This window comes from Melozone crissalis, unplaced genomic scaffold (assembly GCF_028551555.1).
Source record: "Melozone crissalis strain CALT ecotype California unplaced genomic scaffold, PUWL_Pcris_2 ptg000077l_1, whole genome shotgun sequence".
Lineage (NCBI taxonomy): Eukaryota > Metazoa > Chordata > Aves > Passeriformes > Passerellidae > Melozone > Melozone crissalis.
Genome location: NW_026535854.1, coordinates 349,625 through 372,189, shown reverse-complemented (window position 1 = coordinate 372,189; position 22,565 = coordinate 349,625). Strand labels below are relative to the sequence as shown.

Here is a 22,565-nt window from a genome sequence, read left to right as displayed (position 1 = left end):
TTGGGATGAGGTCAAAGCTAAACCCTTGACCCAAATCCAGAACCTTGGCCCCAAATTCTGACCCTTGGAGTTCATCACGCTCCTCCTATCCCGTTTTCCAGATTGCCACGCCTGCTTTGAAGCCCTGGACCAATCAGGTTTCTCATCCCCATCTCCCCTTTGTCCCGCAGGGCTCTGGGCGGCCGTGACCCTGCTGGAGTGCGGGAGGGACCTCCAGCCCCCCGGGGGGTCCCTGCGCCTCCCCTGCCGAGGGTCCGGGTTCAGTTTTGGGAGTGTTGCCATGCAATGGGTGCGCCAGAGACCCAGGCTGGGGCTGGAGTGTGTCGGGAGCATCAGGAGAGATGGTTCCGGCACCAACCTCGCGCCATCGTTCAAGGATCGCGTCAGGATCTCCAAGGACAACGGGCAGAGCTTGATGACGCTGACCATGAACAACCTCAAGGATGAGGATTCCGCCGTTTATTTCTGTGCCAAAGAACCTGGCACTGGTTGTTGGAATGCTGCTGCTGGTTGTCCATTCAGCCTCATCCCTGTCCCCTTGCCCCAGACCCTTCCCTCCAACCACTGACCACATTCCTGACCCTTTGTCCCAATCCTGCCCTGCTCTGGCCCCAGATCTCAGCTCTGACCCTAAATCAGGGCCGGTTTCACCCTGAGCTCGGCCTCGTCCATGAAATCCCAATCATCGCCCCCAGAATGGACCCATTCTGCCCCAAAATCTCAGTGGTGGAACTGAGTCACAGCCACGGACCCAAATCTGACCCATTTTCCCCAAATCTCTACCATTTGCACGCAGGTTTGGGGACCTTGGTTGAGCCTTGGAGCCCAGAGCTGAGTTTTGGGTCCAGGAGCTGAGATTTGGGGCAGAACCAGTTCAGAGCTGGGACACGGGGACAGGAATGGGGTCAGGGTCTGGGTACTGGGAGAAGGGTCTGGGGAATGAGGATGGGAGGGGGCAGAGCCATGGGGATGGGGTCAACATTATAAGCATTATTCCCTGAATAATTATGAGCAGATTTGGCGCAGAAATAGGATCCGGAATCCTCGTCCTTGAGGTTGTTCATGGTCAGCGTCACCAAGCTCTGCCCGTTGTCCCTGCAGATCCTGACCCTGTCCTTGAATGAGGGCCCGTCCCTGGTGCTGGAACCGTCCCTGTTGATCCCCGTGAGCCACTCCAGCCCCTGACCGGGTCTCTGGCACATCCAGAACATTCCGTTGCTCCCGAAATTGAACTTGGACCCTCGGCAGAGGAGGCGCAGGGACCCCCTGGGGGGCTGGAGGTGCCCCCTGCACTCCAGCAGGGTCATGGCTGCTCTCCCATCCCCAAACCTTCACTGGTTTTGCCGCAAATTCCCTTTGTCTGGCATGAAATATCCAACAGAGATTTCCTATATGGAAAAATCCCTTAAACCCTGCAATTAGCCCCAATCCACCCATTAATTAATTGGACAGCTCTGCCTGACTTTTGCATCGCCTCATCCCCATCTCCCCTTTGTCCCGCAGGGCTCCGGGCGGCTGTGACCCTGCTGGAGTGCGGGGGGCACCTCCAGCCCCCCCTTGGGGGTCCCTGACGTTGCTGTGCTGAGGGTCCGGGTTCAGTTTCGGCAGTTCTGACCTGCTCTGAGTCTGACAGAGACCCAGGCAGGGGCTGGAGTGGCTCGCGGGGATCAGCACTGCTGCTTACCCCTACTATGCGCCGTGAGTGCAGGGCCGGGTCAGGATCTCCAGGGACAACGGGCAGAGCTCGGTGACGCTGACCATGAACAACCTCAAGGATGAGGATTCTGCCATCTATTTCTGCGCGAAGTGTCATTTTGCTGGTCGTAATTACCAAGCTTATAGTATTGGTGCTGGTTTCAGGCCGGCCTTTGTTGTTGGGTCCCCAGATGTCCCCAACCCTCTGACCATTCTCCCAAACCTCACCCATTGACTCAGATCTTCACACTTTTTCCCCATTGCCCCAATAGTAGGCAGTGACCCCAAACACTCCCCTTCTCCTGCCCCAAAACACAACCATTGGCCCCAAACCTTCACCCCTGGCCTCCAGTTCAGGCTTCCTCCAATCAGGGCCCAGGGAGCTGGGGGAGATTTGGGTGAAATGGGCAAAACTGGGGGAAAGTGTAGAGTTGAGGCAGCAGGGGCCGAGTTTGGGGGAAACTCTTTAACACTTGAGGATGAAAACTGGGCTGTGGAGGAAGGATCACTGTGAGTGGAGACATCTGGTGACCATCCGAGAGCTGGGGCCACTGCCGGAATTTTCACTAAAAGTAGCAACACCATCACCATAACTTCTACTAGCGCATTTGGCACAGAAATAAATGGCCGAATCCCTGTCCTTGAGGTTGTTCATGGTCAGCGTCACCGAGCTCTGCCCGTTGTCCCTGGAGATCCTGAACCGGCCCTTGGCCGACGGCGTGTAGTAGGTGCAATCACCAGTGTTGCTGATACTGGCGATGTATTCCAGTGTCTGCCCGGGTCTCTGGCGCATCCAGCACATCCCAAAACTGCCAAAATCAAACCCAGATGCACGGCACAGCAACGTCAGGGACCCTCCGGGGGGCTGGAGGTCCCCCCCGCACTCCAGCAGGGTCACGGCCGACCGGAGCCCTGCGGGACAAAGGGGAGATGGGGATGGGGCAAAGCTCAACCCTTGACCAAAATCCTGACTCTGGGCCCCAAACTGGGAACCATGGAGTTCATCATCCTCCACCCATGTGAGTCCTGCCCCATTTTTGAAGCATGCCATGTGAAGTTGGGCACTCTTGACCACTCAGGTTTCCCATCCCCATCTCCCCTTTGTCCCGCAGGGCTCCGGGCGGCCGTGACCCTGCTGGAGTGCGGGGGGAACCTCCAGCCCCCCGGGGGGTCCCTGCGCCTCCTCTGCCGAGGGTCCGGGTCCAGTTTTGGCAGTTCCACCATGCTCTGGATCCGCCAGAGACCCCGACAGGCGCTGGAATGGCTCGTGGGGATCACCAGTGGTGGCACCACCGCCTACGCGCCGTCTGTCAAGGGCCGGGTCACGATCTCCAGGGACAACGGGCAGAGCTCGGTGACGCTGACCATGAACAACCTCAAGGTCGAGGATTCCGGATCCTATTTCTGCGCCAAATCTGTTGATGATGGTACTGGCTGGGAGACTGTTGCCTATCGTGTTGACCCCATGTCCTTTAGCAGAGTCCACAGAGATTGCGAGAGCTCCATGCAGGATTGAGATGTAACAGCTGGAACTGCTCAGTCATGATGGGACAGCAAAATAATCTCCTGTCTTCTGCCTCTCACACCAGAGCTTATCTCTGTAACCCCATTGGTGACTTCTCCCTGACCCTCACTGTTGGACATGTTTGGATCCCCCTGTACCCTATAAAAGGGGCTGGTTTATCCCATCTGACAGGAGAATATCTGTCACTGCAACCCCTCACAGATCCCTCAATGAACCATGGCTGTGGAACCGCCAGGACCTCTCCTTGTCCTCTCTGTCTGTCTGGTTCTGCCCCAGCCAAAGGCGCCCCAGCGAATGAGCAAAGAGCTGGAATCCTGAGAGCTGAGAATCACAAAAGAGCTGAAATCCTGAGAGAGTTGATAATCATGAAAGAGCTGAAATCACTAAATAGCTGAAATCCTGAGGGAGCTGAGAATCACTAAAGAGCTGAAATCACAGAGCTTTCTGAGATGGTGGCATCTCTGAGCTGATTGGGTGTTGGTGCTCTCTGTCTCCAAGATTTATCCAGATTGGCCTGCATGGCTCGGGGATCAGCCCAAATCAGATATCTGGGTCTCATCAGGGTTGGGACAAGGAGACAGGAATGGGGTCAGGGCTTGGGGTTTGTGGGAAGGGCCTGGGGAATGGAGACAGGAGGGGAGCAAGGGCACGGGGATGGGGACAAAATGATAAGCATCAGCATAAGCCCAATTATCACCATAAGCACGTTCGGCACAGAAATAAACGGCGGAATCCTCGTCCTTGAGGTTGTTCATGGTCAGCGTCACCGAGCTCTGCCCGTTGTCCCTGAACATCGTGAACCAGCCCTTGAATGATGGCGCATAGTAGGTGTCAGCACCATCGTTCCTGATCCCCGCGACCCATTCCAGCTCCTGCCAGGGCCTCTGTTGAGCCCATTCCATTTCAAAACTGCTGAAACTGAACCCGGACCCTCGGCAGAGGAGGCACAGGGACCCCCCGGGGGGCTGGAGGACCCCCCTGCACTCCAGCAGGGTCACAGCCGCCCGGAGCCCCCGCGGGAAAATGGGGAGATGATGGAAATGAGAAACCTGATTGATCAAGGACCCCTAAGTTCGTGTAACCTGCTGGAAAAAGGGGTGGAATCCACCTCTGAGGAGGATGATGAACTCTAAAGATCCCAGTTTGGGGCCAAGGGTCAGGATTTGGGTCAAGGGTTGAGCTTTGACCTCATCCCCATCTCCCCTTTGTCCTGCAGGGCTCCGGGTGGCCGTGACCCTGCTGGAGTGCGGGGGGGAACTCCAGCCCCCCGGGGGGTCCCTGCGCCTCCTCTGCCAAGGGTCCGGATTCAGTTTCGGCAGTGATGCCATGCAATGGGCACGCCAGAGACCTGGGAATGGGCTTGAGTGGCTCGCAGCGATCCACAGCTGTGGCAACACCGAGTACGAGCCATCAGTCCAAGGCCGGTTCAGGATCTCCAGGGACAACGGGCAGAGCTCGGTGACGCTGATCATGAACAACCTCAAGGACGAGGATCCGGATCCTATTTCTGCGCCAAATCTGCTGGTGATGATTGCAATCCTGGTGCTAATTATGAAGAGGCCTGAGGTGGATCCACCCCCATCTCAGTGTCCCCTCCTGTCCTAAACCCCCAGGTCCTTCTCCCAAATCTCCGCTCTTGACCGTTTATCCAATGTCTCCCCCATTTCCACCCATGGTGACCAAAGACCCCAAACCCTGACTGGTTCTGCCCCAAACCCAACTGAGTTGGTGCAAAAATTTGCCCAATTTCACCCCAAAGCTCGGCCCTTTGGGATCTTTCGGGGGTCGAGGATGAGATTTTGGGCCAAGAGTTGAGTTTGGGACCAGACCCAGGGCAGGGTTTGGGGCCAATTGGGCAGCGTTGGGGCAAAGAGGGCGGGGCTTGGACAAAGGGTCAGGGTGAAGGTTTAGGGCCAATGGTTGAGTTTTGGGGCAGAAACAGGCGTGGGTTTGGGGTCAGTGCTGATCATTGATGCAAATAGGGACAAAGGGTCAAGATCTGAGACAAGAGGTGAGGTTTGGGACGAATATCGAAAATTTGGAGATGCAATGGTAGGACAGGAGCAAAAACTAGAAGTTTGACGCTATCAACAGCATTGTCACCATGATTAGCAACAGCCCAACAACCAGCACAAAAAGCCCTGGCACAGAAATAGGATCCGGAATCCTCGTCCTTGAGGTTGTTCATGGTCAGCGTCACTGAACTCTTCCCATTGTCCCTGGATATCGTGAATCGACCCTTGACCGATGGCGCTTAGCCGATATTTCCACCAGTGTTGGTGATCTCCGCGAGACACTCCAGCCCCTGCCCGGGTCCCTGGCGGATCCAGCCCACCCCAAATTGGCCAAAATCGAACCCGGACCCTCGGCAGAGGAGGCGCAGGGACCCCCCGGGGGGCTAGAGGTGCCCCTCGCACTCCAGCAGGGTCACGGCCGCCCGGAGCCCTGCGGGACAAAGGGGAGATGGGGATGAGGCCAAAGCTCAACCCTTGACCCAAGTCCTGATTATTGTCCCCAAACTTGGAGCCTTGGAGTTCATCCTCCTCCTTCCATGTGGGTCCCGCCTCTTTTTACAGCTGGCCTTGCCCACTAGGAGGCTCTGGACTAATCAGGTTTCTCATCCCCATCTCCCCTTTGTCCCGCAGGGCTCCGGGCAGCCATGACCCTGCTGGAGTGCGGGGGGGGACCTCCAGCCTCTCGGGGGGTCCCTGCGCCTCCTCTGCCAAGGGTCCGGGTTCAGTTTCGGCAGTTTCGGCATGCAGTGGATCCGCCAGAAACCCGGGAAGGGCTTGGAGTGGCTCACAGGGATCAGTGAAAATGGTGGCACCACCAACTATGTGCCATGGGCCAAAGGCCTGTTCAGGATCTCCAGGGACAACGGGAAGAGCTCGGTGACGCTGACCATGAACAACCTCAAGGACGAGGATTTCGGATCCTATTTCTGTGCCAAACATGACAATGGTTACGCTGGTGGTAATGCTGCTGCTCTTTTTGCCTTCACTTCTGCTAATGACCATGAGGGTCATGAAATTTCTCCAATCCCAGCGATGCTTCCCCCAAGTTTCAGCCCTTCTAAAGCCTAAACCATTTTCTCCAAAACTCTAGCATTGTTTCCCCAACTCTATACGTTTCTCCAATTTTGCCCATTTCTCCATAATCTCTACCCAGTCCCAGGTCCTGATTGTAGGAGGCCTGAACTGGAGCCCAGGGGTGAAGGTTTGGGGCGAATGGTTGAGTTTTTGGGCAAGAGCAGGGGAGGGTTTGGAGTCAGTGCTGACCATTGGGGCAAATGGGGGAGATTTGGGACAAAGGGTCCAGGGCTGAGGTTTGGGGAGGAAGAGTCTGGGTTTGGGGACAAGGGGGGCTCTGATGGGGTGGTGCAACCACCGGAATGGTCAATATAGGCAGCAACAGGGTTACCAGTATTGACAGATTTCACAGAGAAATAGGATCCAGAATCCTCGTCCTTGAGGTTGTTCATGGTCAGCGTCACCGAGCTCTGCCCATGGTCCCTGGAGATCGTGAACCAGCCCTTGGACCGACGGCGCGTAGTCTGGGTAACCACCATTGTTGTTCACACTCACGACGTATTCCAGGGCCTTCCCGGGCCTCTGGCGACACCAGCCCATCCAAGATTGTCCAAAATTGAACCCGGACCTTCATCAGAGGAGGCGCAGGGAGGCCCCGGGGGGCTGGAGGTCCCGCCCGCACTCCAGCAGGGTCACAGCCGCCCGGAGCCCTGCGGGACAAAGGGGAGATGGGGATGAGGAACCTGATTGGTCGAGGACCTCAAAGCAGGCGTGGCCACATAGAAAAAGATGTGGGACCCACCTCGGAGGGCCAGCAGGGGCAGGAGCACACACCTGCTCCTCCCAATCAGTTCGGGAGGGATTCTTCAGAAATGAGTAGTAAGCGCCTGTTTATGTCACAGGCACAGCACCCCCCAGCACAGAAAATAAACAACACCAGATGACGCCACTCCTTCATTGCTCTGAAAAAGATGACAAATTCAGAAAGTCTCCCTCAGGGTTTGTCGCTCTGTTATCAGTCCCTCCGGTGCTGGGGCAGCTGCTGCAGCCACAAGGTGCAAACTCTCGGTGTTTCCCAGGTCCTAGTCCAGAGCAGGTCCAAAAAAGGGAAAGGAGAAACAGTCCAGGGAAAATTCTGATTGCCAGGTTGAACTAACTAAAGAGTAGGAGCAAAAAGATACAGCAAAATATGCCCTGCGTACTGCCCCATCTCTGTGTGCCACCAACTGCTGGGGGAGTGAAAAGCTGATAACAAAATAAAAGAAAACAAAAACAAAATATATCAAAACAAAATATTCTCTCTTAGAGCCATTCTTGTAGTCACAGACCATAATAGCCAGCAAAAAAGAAAAATTACTCGGGATGCAAGCAACCTAATGACACCCTAGGACAACAAGGAGTCAACAACTGGACCAAAGGCCAGACTTTGGGGCAAAACTCGAGAGTTTGGGGACACAATGATGAGTGCGGATCAAATACCAGAGCTCCAGGCCATGGCCAGCACCATCACTATAAGCACCAGTAGGCCAACAACTGGTACAAGAAGATTTCATGCAGAAATAGGATCCGGAATCCTCGTCCTTGAGGTTGTTCATGGTCAGCGTCAGCGAGCTCTGCCCATTGTCACTGGTCAATGTGAACCGGCCCTTGACTGAGTCCGCGTAACAGATGCTTCCACTTCTTCTGCTGATCCCCGCCACCCATTCCAGCCCCTGCCCGGGTCTCTGGTGGATCCACAGCATTGCGAATTTTTCAAAATCAAACCCAGAGGTGCGGCAGAGGAGGCGCAGGGATCCCCGGGGGGCTGGAGTTCTCCCCCGCACTCCAGCAGGGTCATGGCCGCCCGGAGCCCTGTGGGACAAAGGGGAGATGATGCAAACGACAAATCTGATTGGTCCAGAACAAGAAAAGGGGCATGGCTTGCAGAAAAAAGGGGCAGGACCCGCGTGAGATGGCAGCCAGGATGAGGATGTGGTGGCAGACGTGTCAAAATTTTGGGTCAAGAGTCAGGATTTGGGTGAAGGGTTGATCTTTGGCCTCATCCCCATCTCCCCTTTCTCCCGCAGGGCTCCGGGCGGCTGTGACCCTGCTGGAGTGCGGGGGGGACCTCCAGCTCCCCGGGGGGTCCCTGCGCCTCCTCTCCCGAGGGTCCGGGTTTGATTTTGGGAGTTTCTCCATGTTCTGGGTTTGCCAGAGCCCCGGGCATGGGCTGGAGTGGCTCGCAGGGGTCAGCAGTGATGGTGCAAACACCTTCTATGCGCCATCGTTCAAGGGCCGGTTCAGGATCTCCAGGGACAACGGGCAGAGCTCGGTGACGCTGACCATTAACCACCTCAAGGACGAGGATTCCGGATCCTATTTTTGCGCCAAATGTTCCAGCAGTGGCTGTGGTAATGGCGCTTATGCTTATGGTGTTGATGGTGGTTTTGTCCCAGGCCCTTTTTTCTGCGTTCCCAAGTATCACAAAATTATCTGATCCTTCCCCAAAATCCCAGCCCTTCTCCTGAAATCTCAGCCCTTTTCCCCCAAACTTTGCCCCTGCTGCCCAACTCTCGACTTTCCCCCAGTTTTGCCCATTTCCCCAAATCTCCCCCAGCTCCCCGGGCCCTGATTGGAGGAGGCCTGACCTGCAGGCCAGGGGTGAAGGTTTGGGGCCAATGGTTGAGTTTTGGGGCAGCAGAAGGGGAGGGTTTGGGGTCAGTGCTGACCATTGGGGCAAATGGGGGAGATTTGGGACCAAGGGTCAATGGGTGAGGTTTGGCGGAAGGGTCTGGGGACCCGAGGGGGGGGACATGGGGACGGGGGTGGATCCACAACTGGTGTCTCCAGCATATGCAGCTGCATTGCCCCAATTGCCAGCAGCCGCAGATTTGGCACAGAAATAGGATCCGGAATCCTCGTACTTGAGGTTGTTCATGGTCAGCGTCACCGAGCTCTGCCCATTGTCCCTGGAGATCCTCACCTGGCCCCTGACTGATGGCGCATAGCCGGTGTCAGCACCATCGTTCCTGATCCCCGCGACCCACTCCTGCCCCTGCCCGGGTCTCTGTCGGGCCCATTGCATGGAAAAACTCCCAAAACTGAACCCGGACCCTCGGCAAAGGCGGCGCAGGGACCCCCCGGGGGGCTGGAGGCTCCCCCCCGCACTCCAGCAGGGTCACGGCCGCCCGGAGCCCTGCGGGAGAAAGGGGAGATGGGGATGAGACCAAAGCTCAAACCTTGACCCAAATCCTGACTATTGGCCCCAAACTGGTACCCTTGGAGTTCATCATCCTCATCCCAGGTGAGTCACATCCCATTTTCCAGCAGACCACACCCTCTTTGACCCCACAGCCAATGGGGTTTCTCATCCCCTTTTTCCCGCAGGGCTCCGGGCGGCCGTGACCCTGCTGCAGTCCGGGGGGAACCTCCAGCCCCCCGGGCGGTCCCTGACGTTGCTGTGCCGAGGGTCCGGGTTCAATTTTGGGGATTATGGAATGTACTGGATCCGCCAGAGACCCGGGAAGGGTTTGGATTATGTCGCAGGGATCTATAGCAGTGGTGGCACCCTCTACTACTCACCATGGGTCAAGGGTCGGTTCAGGATCTCCAGGGACTCCGAGCTGCTGAGCTCGGTGACGCTGACCATGAACAACCTCAAGGATGAGGATTCTGGATCCTATTTCTGTGGGAAAGCTTCGTGCTCTGGTTGTGTTCCTAGTGCTGGTTTTGTTGACGATGCACGTTATGGCCTCCAGCTCCTGGTTCTGGCTACACTCCCATCATTGAGTCCCAAGAGTTGTGATTTTTGTCCCAAATGTCACCCATTGACCCAGCCCTTGACCCTTTGTCCCCATTTGCAACAATGGTCAGCACTGACCCCAAGCTCCCCCCTGCTCCGGCCCCAAAACTCAACCATTGGCCCCAAACCTTCACCCCTGAGCTCCAGGTCTGACCTTGCTTTACAAGATTTCCCATTTCTGCCTGTGCCAGCTCAGCCAATCAGGGCCCGAGGAGCTGGGGGCGATTTGAGGACAATGTGGAGATTTGGGGCAAATTTTGGTGCCAACTTACTTTGGTTTGGGGCAGAACCAGTAAGGGCTTTGTGGCTTCGTGGTTGGCGTTGCTGGAAATGGGGGAGATCTGGGGGAAAGGGTCAGGAATGGGGTCAAGGGCTGAGATTTGGGGAAGGGTCTGGGGACTGGGGACAGGAAGGGGTCAGAAATGGTGGTGCCACCACCGGCAGGGTCAATATAAGGAGCATCATCAGCACCACCACCATAAGCAGATTTGGCACAGAAATAGGATCCGGAATCCTCGTCCTTGAGGTTGTTCATGGTCAGCGTCACCGAGCTCTGCCCGTTGTCCCTGGAGATCGTGAACGGGCCCTTGACCGATGGCGTGTACGCGGTGCTGCCACAACCATTACTGATATCTACAATGTAATCCAGCCCCTGCCAGGGACTCTGGCGGATCCAGAGCGTGTCAGAACTGCCGAAACTGAACCCGGCCCCTCGGCAGAGGAGGCGCAGGGACCCCCCGGGGGGCTGGAGGTCCCCCCCTCACTCCAGCAGGGTCACGGCCACTCCCCCATCCCCAAACCTTCACGGTGTTTTTGCCCCAAACTCCCTTTGTCTGGCCCCAAATCTGAAACAGACATTTCCAGTATTGTAAAGTGCCTTCAACACTGCAATGAGCCACAATCCACCCATTAATTAATTGGACAACCAGACCTGACTTTTGCATCGCCCCATCCCCATATCCTCTTTGTCCCGCAGGGCTCCACCGGGCAGCCGTGACCCTGCTGGAGTGTGGGGGGGACCTCCAGTCCCCCGGGGGGTCCCTGCGCCTTCTCTGCTGAGGGTCCGGGTTTGATTTTGGGATATTTGCCATGGGCTGGATGCGCCAGAGACCTGGGCAGGGGCTGGAATACATTGCGGCGATCTGGGACAATGGTGGTTGGACTGGGTACGCGGATTCGGTGCAGGGCCGGTTCACGATCTCCAGGGACAACGGGCAGAGCTCGGTGACACTGACCATGAACAACCTCAAGGACGAGGATTCCGAATCCTATTTCTGCGTGAAATCTGGTTTAACTAATGGAGGTTGGGGTGGTGCTGGAGCTGTTGTTGTTTTTGGCCCTGTCCCTGTCCCCATGTCCCCCCTGTCCCCATTCCCCAGATCCTCCCTCCAATCCCCAGCCCTGACCCCATTCCTGTCCCCGTGTCCCAGCTCTGAAATGGTTCTGCCCCAATCTCAGCTCCTGGCCCCAAATCAGGGCCGGTTTCACGCTGAGCTCATCCTGGGCTCTCAAATCCCAACCATTGCCCACAGACTGGACCCATTCTGCCCCAAAATATTCCTAGTGGATCTGAGTCACAGCCACAGACCCAAATCTGGCCCATTTTCCCAAATCTAGACCATTTGCACCCACGTGTGGGGACCTTGGTTGAGCTTGGAGCCAAGAGCTGAGGTTTGGGTCCAGGAGGTGAGAATTGGGGCAGAGCCAGTTCAGAGCTGGGACACAGGGACAGGAATGGGGTCAGGGACTGTGGTCTGGCGAAGGGTCTGGGAAACGGGGTCAGGTGGGGGCACAGGGACGAGGATGGGGTGAACACCATCCACACCTGCAGCTGCAACCCAATTATTATAGGCAACTTTGGCACAGAAATAGGATCCAGAGTCCTTGTCCTTGAGGTTGTTCATGGTCAGCGTCACCGAGCTCGGCCCGTTGTCCCTGGAGATCGTGAACCGGCCCCGGACCGATTGTGTGTAGTAGATAGTGCCACCACCACTGCTGATACTTCCAACCCATTCCAGCCCCTGCCTGGGTCTCTGGCGGATCCCGAACATGGTAAAACTGCCAAAACTGAACCCGGACCCTCGGCAACGGAGGCGCAGGGAGCCCCCGGGGGGCTGGAGGTGCCCCCTGCACTCCAGCAGGGTTACGGCCTCCCGGAGCCCTGCGGGATAAAGGGGAGATGGGGATGAGGCCAAAGCTCAACCCTTGACCCAGATCCTGACTTTTGGCCACAAATTGGGACCTGTGGAGTTCATCATCCTCCTCCCAGGTGGGTCCCAATCCTTTATCAAGCTTGACCCTCCCAGTTTTTGGTCCCCGACCAATCAGGTTTCTCATCCCCATCTCCCTATTGTCCCGCAGGGCTCCGGGCGGCCGTGACCCTGCTGGAGTGCCTGGGGCACCTCCAGCCCCCCGAGGGGTCCCTGCGCCTCCTCTGCCGAGGGTCCCGGTTCAGTTTTGGGAATTATGGCATGTACTGGGTGCACCAGAGACCCGGGCAGGGGCTGGAATAGCTCGTGGGGATCAACAGCAATGGTGGTTGGATCGGGTACGCGGATTCAATCAAGGGCCGGTTCAGGATCTCCAGGGACAATGGGAAGAGCTCGGTGGCGCTGACCATGAAAAACCTCAAGGACGATGATTCCGCCGTTTATTTCTGTGCCAAATGTTACACTAGTGGTTGTGGTAGTGGTCGTGCTGCTTATGGTGTTGATGGTGGTTGTGGTCCCAAGCCCTCTCCTCTCTGTTCCCAAATATCTCAGAATTCTCCGATCCTTCCCCAAAATCCCCACCCGTGTTTCTCAAACCTTGACCATTTCCCCCTAAACTCCACTCCTGCTGCCCCAGCTTTTGGATTCCCCCAATTCTGCCCATTTCTCCCCAATCTCCCCCAGTTCCCCTCCGTCCCAGTGTGGAACCGGGATCGCTCCAGGGCCCTTTGCACACAAAGCTTTTTGTGCAGCTGGCGCTCTACCGCAGCGCCCCAAGGCTGAGCTGCCCTCTGCCAAACACAGATGTTCACAATGACCAAAAGCAGGAACTTTCTGTTTCCTTTCCTGTCCCGGCCGGGCCACAGCAGCTGCCGGAGAGGAAGTGGGGGGAGGCTGCGGAGCCCCAAAATAACGGCATCTTCTCCTCCCTCCCTCCCTCCCTCCCACCAGGGGCTTCACTTCTCCCTCAGCGGCCTCGGTGTCTGCGGCTGCTCCTTGGGGCTGGGCTGGAATCCTCTCTGTGAGTTATGGTCATGGTGATGATGCTGGTGGTGGCCCCAAATCCCCATCCATGGTTCTCCAAAACGTCCCAAAATCCCCAATCCTGCTCCAAATCCCAACCCTTGACCCCATTCTTGACCTTCTCCCCCAGTGTCCACCATCATTGCCCCAACTCCCAACTTTCCCGCAGTTTTGCCCATTTCACCCAATTCTCCCCCAGCTCCCCGGGCCCTGATTGGAGCAGGCCTGATCTGGAGGCCTGGGGTGAAGGTTTGGGGCCAATGGTTGAGATTTGGGGCAGGAGCAGGGGAGGGTTTGGGGTCAGTGCTGACCATTGGGGCAAATGGGGGAGATTTGGGACAAAGGGTCAAGGGCTCAGGTTCGGGGGAATGGTCTGAGTTTGGGGACAGAGGGGACTAAAAAATGAAGACTCAGAAAAAAACCACCATGACCAACATCATCACAATGAATGTCTTTACCAGCAGCAGAACCACAACTACCAGCTCAAATTATGGCACAGAAATAGGTGGCGGAATCCTCGCCCTTGAGGTTGTTCATGGTCAGCGTCACCGAGCTCTGCCCGTTTTCCCTGGAGATCGTGAACCGGCCCTTGACCGATGGCGCATAATAGGTGCTGCCACTAGTTTTGCTGATGTATGTGACCCATTCCAGCCCCTGCCCCGGTCTTTGATGAACCCAGTTCATTGCAAAACTCCCGAAACTGAACCCGGACCCTCGGAAGAGGAGACGCAGGGACCCCCCGTGGGGCTGGAGGTCCCCCCCACACTCCAGCCGGGTTACGGCCACTCCCCCTTCCCCAAATCTTCCCTGGAGTTTTGCCCCAAATTCCCTTTGTCTGGCCCAAAATCTCCAAGAGAGATGCCCAGTATTATACAGTGCCTTCAAGCCTCCAATTGATCCCAATTCACCCATGGATTAATTGGACAGCTCTGCCTGAGTTTTGCATCGCCTCATCCCCATCTCCCCATGGTCCCGCACGCTCCGGGCGGCCGTGACCCTGCTGGAGTGCGGGGGGGACCTCCAGCCCCGCGGAGGGTCCCTGCGCCTCTCCTGCCGAGGGTCCGGGTTTGATTTCGGGAGCTACGACATGTACTGGATCCCCCAGAGCCCCGGTCAGGGACTGGAGTGGCTCATGGGGATCACCAACACTGGTGGCAGTACCTACTACGTGCCATCGGTCAAGGGCCAGTTCAGGATCTCCAGGGAACACGGGCAGAGCTCAGTGACGCTGACCATGAACCATGTCAAGGACGAGGATTCCGGATCCTATTTCTGTGCCAAGGGTGTTCGTGCTGGTTATGTGGGTCCTGGTGCTAATTTAGATGACACCCATGGTGGATCCAAGACCACATCTCAGTGTCCTCTCCTGTCCCCAATCCCCAGACCCTGTCCCTAACTCCCAGCCCTTCACCGCATTCTTGCCCCTTTGTCCCAGATCTCCCCCAGTTCCACAACAGAACCATGGAGCCAAAACCCCCAAGCGGGTTCTGCCCCACATCCAACTAAGTTTGCACCAAAATCGCCCGATTCTGCCCCAAAACCCCACTTAGCGCTCCCAGCCACAGCTGCTGATACGAATCCTCAACCTTTGTCCCTAAATCGGGGCCCTGGGCCAGAAACCCTGACCTTCAGAGCAAAGTTTGGGGCACAAAGAGGAGATTTGGGGTCAGGAGTTGTGGTTTGGGGTCAGCGGGTGAGAATTGGGGCCGAGGCAGAGCAAGGTTGGGATCAATGGTCAAGGGCTGGGTGTGCGCTGGGGGTTTGGGGGAAGGGTCTGGGGCGCGGGGACAGGAGGGGATGAGGAGATGCAGATGGCACGGTCATCAATACGAGCAGGAGTAGCACCAGTGTTATATGATTTGGCACAGAAATAGGATCCGGAATCCTCGTCCTTGAGGTTGTTCATGGTCAGCGTCACCGAGCTCTGCCCGTTGTCCCTAGAGATCGTGAACCGGCCCTTGACTGAATCCGCGTACCAGGGACTGCCACCATTGTTGCTGATATCTGCAATGATTTCCAGCGTCTGGCCTGGTCTCTGACAGATCCAGGCCATCCCAAAACTCCCAAAACTGAACCCGGACCCTCGGCAGAGGAGGCGCAGGGACCCCCCGGGGGGCTGGAGGTTCCCCCCGCACTCCAGCAGGGTCACGGCCGCCCGGAACCCTGCAGGACAAAGGGGAGATGGGGATGAGGCCAAAGCTCAACCCTGGACCCAAAACCCTGACTCTGGTCCAAATTGGGACCCTTGGAGTTCATCATCCTCCCCCCAGGGGGATTCTACTCCTTTGTCCGGCTGGCCACACCCACTTGGGGGCCCTTGACAAATCAGAGTTTTGATTTTCATCATCTTCCCTTTTTCCCGCAGGGCTCCGGGCGGCCGTGACACTGCTGGAGTGCGGGGGGGACCTCCAGCCTCCCAGGGGGCCCTGACCTTGCTGTGCCAAGGGTCCGGGTTCGGTTTTGGGAGTTTTGGAATGATCTGGATCCGACAGAAATCTGGGAAGACGCTGGAATACATTGCGAGTATCAGCAGTGGTGCTTACACCGACTACGCGCCGTCGGTCAAGGGCCGGTTGACGATCTCCAGGGACAACGGGCAGAGCTCCATGTCCCTGACCATGAACAACCTCAAGGACGAGGATTCCGGATCCTATTTCTGCGCCAAACTTGGTACTGGTATTAGTTACGGTTATGATAGTGCTGCTCTTAGTGACAGTTCCGGCAATGGTCCCACCCACCATGATGGTCACCAAAAGTCCCCAATCCCCGCAGGTCCGTTCCCAATATCCCAGACCATCTCCTCAGATGTTCACCATTTACCCCCAAACTCTGGCATTACTGCCCCAGTTTCCGACTTTCTCCCAATTTTGCCCGTTTCACCCAAATCTCCCCCAGCTCCCCGGGCCCTAATTGGAGGAGGCCTGAACTGGAGGCCAGGGGTGAAGGTTTGGGGCCAATGGTTGAGACTTGGGGCAGGAGCAGGGAAGGGTTTGGGGTCAGTGCTGACCACTGGGGCAAAGAGGGGAGATTTGGGACAAAGGGTCTAGGGCTGAGGTTTAGGGGACAATTTGAAGGAAGAGTCTGGGTTTGGGGACAGGTGAGGACACCGAGATGGGGATGGATCCACCACGGCCATCGTCACTATAAGCAGCAGTACTACAACAACAACTATCAGCACGTTTGGCACAGAAATAGGATCCGGAATCCTTGTCCTTGAGGTTGTTCATGGTCAGCATCACCGAGCTCTGCCCGTTGTCCCTGGAGATCCTGAACCGACCGTTGACCGATGGCGCATAGTACGTGCTGGAATCACGGCTGCTGATGCTTGCAATGTATTCCAGCCCCTGCCCAGGTCTCTGGCGGACCCAGTTCATTCCAAAACTCCCGAAACTGAACCCGGCCCCTCGGCAGAGGAGGCGCAGGGACCCCCCGGGAGGCTGGAGGTCCCCGCCGCACTCCAGCAGGGTCACGGCTGCCCGGAGCCCTGCGGGACAAAGGGGAGATGGGGGTGAGGCAGAAGCTCAACCCTTGACCCAAATCCTGACTCTTGGCCCCAAACTGTGACCCTTGGATTTCATCATCCTCATCCCAGGTGAGTCACATCCCATTTTCCATCAGACCACACCCACCTTGACCCCACAGCCAATGAGGTTTCTCATCCCCTTTGTCCCGCAGGGCTCCGGGCGGCCGTGACCCTGCTGGAGTGTTCGGGGGACATCCAGCCCCCTGGGGGGTCCCTGACGTTGCTGTGCTGAGGGGCCGGGTTTGATTTTGGGGATTATTGAATGTACTGGATCCGCCAGAGACCCGGGCAGGGTTTGGAATACGTCGCAGGGATCTACAGCAGTGGTGGCACCATCTACTACTCACCATCGGTCAAGGGCCGGTTCAGGATCTCCAGGGACAACGGGCAGAGCTCGGTGACGCTGACCATGAACAACCTCAAGGACGAGGATTCTGCCACCTATTTCTTTGGGAAAGCTTCGTGCTCTGGTTGTGTTCCTAGTGCTGGTTATGTTGACGATGCACGTTATGGCGTCCAGCTCCTGGTTCTGGCACCACTCCCATCATTGAGTCCCAAGAGTTGTGATTTTCGTCCCAAATGTCACCCATTGACCCAGCCCTTGACCCTCTGTCCCCATTTGCCCCAATGGTCAGCACTGACCCCAAACCCTGCCCTGCTCCTGCCCAAAAACTCAAACATTGGCCCCAAACATTCACCCCTGAGCTCCAGGTCTGACCTTGCTCTCCAAGAGTTCCCATTTGTGCCTGTGCCAGCTCAGCCAATCAGGGCCCGAGGAGCTGGGGACGATTTGAGGACAATGTGGAGATTTGGGGCAAATTTTGGTGCCAACTTACTTTGGTTTGGGGCAGAACCAGTAAGGGCTTTGTGGCTTCGTGGTTGGCGTTGCTGGAAATGGGGGAGATCTGGGGGAAAGGGTCAGGAATGGGGTCAAGGGCTGAGATTTGGAGAAGGGTCTGGGGACTGGGGACAGGAAGGGGTCAGAAATGGTGGTGCCACCACTGGCAGGGTCAATATCAGCAGCAGCATCAGCACCACCATCATAAGCAGATTTGGCACAGAAATAGGATCCGGAATCCTCGTCCTTGAGGTTGTTCATGGTCAGCGTCACCGAGCTCTGCCTGTTGTCCCTGGAGATCGTTACCCAGCCCTTGACCAATTGCGCGTAGTCGGTGCTGTCACTTTTGCTGATACAGGCGACTGGCTCCAGCCCCTGCCCAGGTCTCTGGCGATGTCAGCCCATCCCAAAACTGCGAAAATTGAACCTGGCCCCTCAGCAGAGGAGGCACAGGGACACCCTGGGGGGCTGGAGGTCCCCCCCGCACTCCAGCATGGTCACGGCCGCTCTCCCATCCCCAAACCTTCACCGGTTTGCCCCAAATTCCCTTTGTCTGACCCCAATTCTCCAACAGAGGATTCCAGTATTGTAAAGTGCCTTCAACCCAGAAATTAACCCCGATCCACCCATGAATTAATTTGACAGCTCCACCCGACTTTTGCATCGCCCCGTGCTAAACTCCCCTTTGTCCCGCGGGGCTCCAGGCAGGCGTGACCCTGCTGGAGTGCAGGGGGGACCTCCAGCCTCCCGGGGGGTCCCTGCGCCTCCTCTGCTGAGGGTCCAGGTTTGATTTTGGGAATTTTGCCATGGCCTGGATCCGTCAGAAACCCGGGCAGGTTCTGGAGCCAGTCGCAAGTATCAGCAAAGGTGGCAGCACCTACATCGCGCCATCGGTGCAGGGCCGGTTCAGGATCTCCAGGGACAACGGGCAGAGCTCGGTGACACTGACAGTGAACAACCTCAAGGACGAGGATTCCGGATCCTATTTCTGTGCCAAATCTCCTGGTGTTAGCACCGCTCTTACTGCTATTTTTTTTGTTTGTTTTACTGTTTGCGGTTCTCACCCCATCCCTGTCCTCAGCTGTCCCCAGACCCTTCCCCAAACCCCCCTGTCCCACCCCTAACCCTTTGTCCCAGCCCCGCCCCCTTTGCCCCAACGCTCCACATTGGCCCCAAACCCTGCCCTGGGTCTGGCCCCAAACTCAACTCTCGGCCCCAAATCTTTCCCTCGGCCCGCAAAAGTGCCCAAAGGTCAAGATTTGGGCACAGCGGGTGAGGTTTGGGTCAGTGGCTGCGGCTGGGAGCCAAAAGTGGGGATTTGGGGCAGAATCGGTCGAGTTTTGGGGTCAAAGCAGGAGGGTTTGGGGAAGAACCAGTTTCGGGGTTTTGGGTCTTTGGTCACCATTGGGGCAAATGGGGCAGATCTGGGACAAAGCGGCGAGACCTGCGACTTGGGTGTGGTGGAAGGGTCTTCGGCTTTGGGGACAGGTGGGGACACTGAGATGGGGATGGATCTCCCAATGGTGCATTTACCAATAGCAGGAGGGCCCCAATTATCAGCATAAGCACGTTTGGCACAGAAATAGGATCCGGAATCCTCGTCCTTGAGGTTGTTCATGGAAAGATTCACTGAGCTCTGCCCGTCGTCCCTGGAGATCGTGACCCGGCCCTGTACCGACAGCGCGTACATGGAGCTCCAGCCCTCCTTCCTGATGCTCCTGACCCATTCCAGCCCCTGCCCGGGAGTCTGGCGCACCCAGAACATGGTGATGCCACCGACATCGAACCCGGACCCTCGGCACACCAACATCAGGGAACCCCCGGGGGGCTGGAGGTCCCCCCTGCACTCCAGCAGGGTCACGGCCGCCCGGAGCCCTGCGGGACAAAGGGGAGATGGGGATGGGGCGATGCAAAAGTCAGGTGGAGGTGTCCAATTTATTAATGTGTGGATTAGGGCTAATTGCACTGTTTAAGGCCCTTTACCATTCAGGAAACCTCTGTTTGAAATTTGGGGCCAGACAAACAGAATTTGAGGCAAAACCAGTGAAGGTTTGGGAATGGGGGAGCAGCCGTGACCCTGCTGGAGTCTGGGGGAGACCTCCAGCTCTCCAGGGGGTCCCTGCGCATCCTCTGCTGAGGGTCCGGGTTCAGTTCCGGGAGTTCTCACAAGTTCTGGATCTGTCAAAGACACGGGAAAGTTCCAGAATTCTTTGCTGGGATCAATGCTGATGTTGCCAACACCTACTACACATCATCGGTCAAGGGCCGGTTCATGATCTCCAGAGACAGCGGGCAGACCTCGGTGACGCTGACCATGAACAACCTCAAGGACGAGGATTCCTGATCCTATTTCTGTGCCAAACTGACTTCTGGTGGCAATGCCCACACTGCCAGTACTTTTGGCCGTTTCCCCATGGCCGTGTCCCCAGCTGTCCCCAGACCCCTCTCCAGGCCCAGCCCTGGCCCCTCTTTCCCCACCCCAGGCTGGTCAATCTCTCCATGGTTGCCCAGGGCCAGGGGTTCGAGTCCTGCTGCGGGAGTTTCCCACTGACCCCGAGCTGGGGAGGGGCTGGCCTGGAGGGGGAGGGCTCTGCCCGGACACCTGGACGCCATTCCTGACCCTTTGTCCCAGTCCTAGTCTGGTTTTGTCCCCAGTGTAACCTCTGGGCCACACTCACTGCTCTCGTTCACCAAAGATGACAGGCATGGTCAATATTTGGGATCAAGGTTGAGATGAGAGGTCAGGAATTTAAACCTTGGGCTAAAACTCCTGACGTGAGGCCATAAGCAGCACCACTATTACCAAAAGCACCAGATGCTTTGTCAGAGAAATAAACGGCGGAATCCTCGTCCTTGAGGTTGTTCATGGTCAGCGTCACTGAGCTCTGCCCATTGTCCCTGAAGATCCTGAACTGGCCCTGGACTGAATCCGCGTACCTGGTGCTGCCAACATCACTGTTGATGCTGGCGATGAATTCCAGCCCCTGCCTGGGTCTCTGGCGCATCCAGCCCATCCCAGATTTCCCAAAACTGAACCCGGCCCCTTGGCAGAGGAGGCGCTGGGACCCCCCGGGGGACTGGAGTTCCCCACCGCACTCCAGCAGGGTCACGGCCGCCCGGAGCCCTGCGGGACAAAGGGGAGATGGGGATGAGGGCATGGATTGGCTGTGCGGTAAAAGTGGGCGCTACCATTCCAGGAGAGGGTTGTGGGATCCACCTGGGATGACTGGCTGGAGTTGCAGGAGGAGGATGGGGAGGTCCAAGGATCCCAAATTTTGGGCAACATCAGAATCTGCAAGCAAGAATCAACATTTGGGTGGATTCGTTCCCTCATTCCCATCTCCCCTTTGTCCCGCAGGGCTCCGGGTGGCCGTGACCCTGCTGGAGTGTGGGGGGGACCTCCAGCCCCCCGGGGGGTCCCTGTGCCTCCTCTGCCGAGGGTCTGGGGTTGATTTTGGGAAATTTGGGATGGGCTGGATGCGCCAGAGACCCAGGCAGGGGCTGGAGTTTGTGGCAAGTGTCACCAGTGATGGCGCCACTCCCACATACGCGCCGTCATTCAAGGGCCGGGTCACGATCTCCAGGGACAACGGGCAGAGCTCGGTGACGCTGACCATGAACAACCTCAAGGACGAGGATTCCGCCGTTTATTTCTGTGCCAAACTTTTCAATGGTTACGCTGGCAATGCTACTGATGCTGGTTATGATGTCGCTTCTGGTAGTGACCATGATGGTCACCAAATGTCCCCAATCCCAGAGATCCTGCCCCAAAATCCTGGCTCTTTTTATCAAATCTTGACCATTTCCCCCAAACTCCACCATCACTTCCCCAATTCCCAATTTCCCCCAATTTTGCCCATTTCACCCCAATCAAGACCTTCCCCTCCGTCCCAGTGCGGAACGGGGATCGCTCCAGGGCCCTTTGCACACAAAGCTTTTTGTGCAGCCGGCGCTCTGCTGCAGCGCCCCGAGGCTGAGCTGCCCTCTGCCAAACACAGATGTTCACAATGACAAAAACCAGGAACATTCTGCTTCCTTTCCTGCCCCGGCCGGGCCCCGGCAGCTGCCACGGAGGAAGTGGGGGGAGGCTGCGGAGCCCCAAAATCGCGGCGTCTTCTCCTCCCTCCCTCGCTCCCTCCCTCCCTTTGTCCCTCCTGGGGCTTCACAGCTCCCTCAGCGGCCTCGGTGTCTGGGGCTGCTCCTTGGGGCTGGGCTGGAATCCTCTCCGCGAGCTCTGGAGAAAAAACCCCCTTTTTTAACCAAAAACACATGAAATTTTGGGGAAATTGAATTTTTCAAATTGATCTCGAGTCAAGGGCTCCATGCTGAGAGAAGCAGATGGGTCCAAGTTTGGAGTCACCTGGAACGTTCCATTGGTCAAGGGCCGGGTCAGAATGGCCAAGGAGAGCTCAGGAGCCAAAAGGGCCCCGAGTGGGCCCCGAGCTGAGGAGTGGGGCCAGGAGCTGAGAATGTGGGGCAGAGTCAGGGCAGGGTAGGGGCAAGGAGACAAGAATGGGGTCAGGGGCTGGGATTTGGGGAAGGATCTGGGGAACGGGGACAGGGCGGGAATCGGTTAAGGGGACGGGGTCAAAAGCATCAGCACGAGCAACATTTCCAGTAACAGTGGTTTTGGAACAGAAATAGGTGGGGAAACCTTGTCCTTGAGGTTGGTCATGGTCAGCGTCACTGAGCTCTGCCCGTTGTCCCTGGAGATCGTGACCCGGCCCTGCACCGATGGCGCGTACCAGGTGCGGCCACCACTGTTGATGCGTCCAACCCACTCCCGTCCCTGCCCGGGTCTCTGTCAAACCCAATCCATCTCAAAACCCCCAAAACTGAACCCGGACCCTCGGCAGAGGAGGCGCAGGGACCCCCCGGGGGGCTGGAGGTCCCGCCCACACTCCAGCAGGGTCACGGCCGCCCGGAGGCCTGCGGGACAAA

At 57.1% G+C, this 22,565-nt stretch overlaps 2 gene segments (V, D, J or C); one reads left to right on the top strand and one right to left on the bottom strand.

Annotated features, from left to right (window-relative positions):
- Positions 1 to 2,200: 2,200 nt before the first annotated feature.
- LOC128946170 (Ig heavy chain V region 914-like) lies at positions 2,201 to 2,602 on the bottom strand (the record flags this gene model as incomplete). The annotated part of the segment is given in 1 exon segment: positions 2,201 to 2,602. A coding segment is annotated over 1 exon segment (402 nt), but the record flags the coding sequence as incomplete, so codon positions are not given.
- A 213-nt stretch (positions 2,603 to 2,815) lies between these two features.
- Positions 2,816 to 3,211, top strand: LOC128946169 (Ig heavy chain V region 914-like; the record flags this gene model as incomplete). The annotated part of the segment is given in 1 exon segment: positions 2,816 to 3,211. A coding segment is annotated over 1 exon segment (396 nt), but the record flags the coding sequence as incomplete, so codon positions are not given.
- Between the last annotated feature and the right edge of the window lie 19,354 nt (positions 3,212 to 22,565).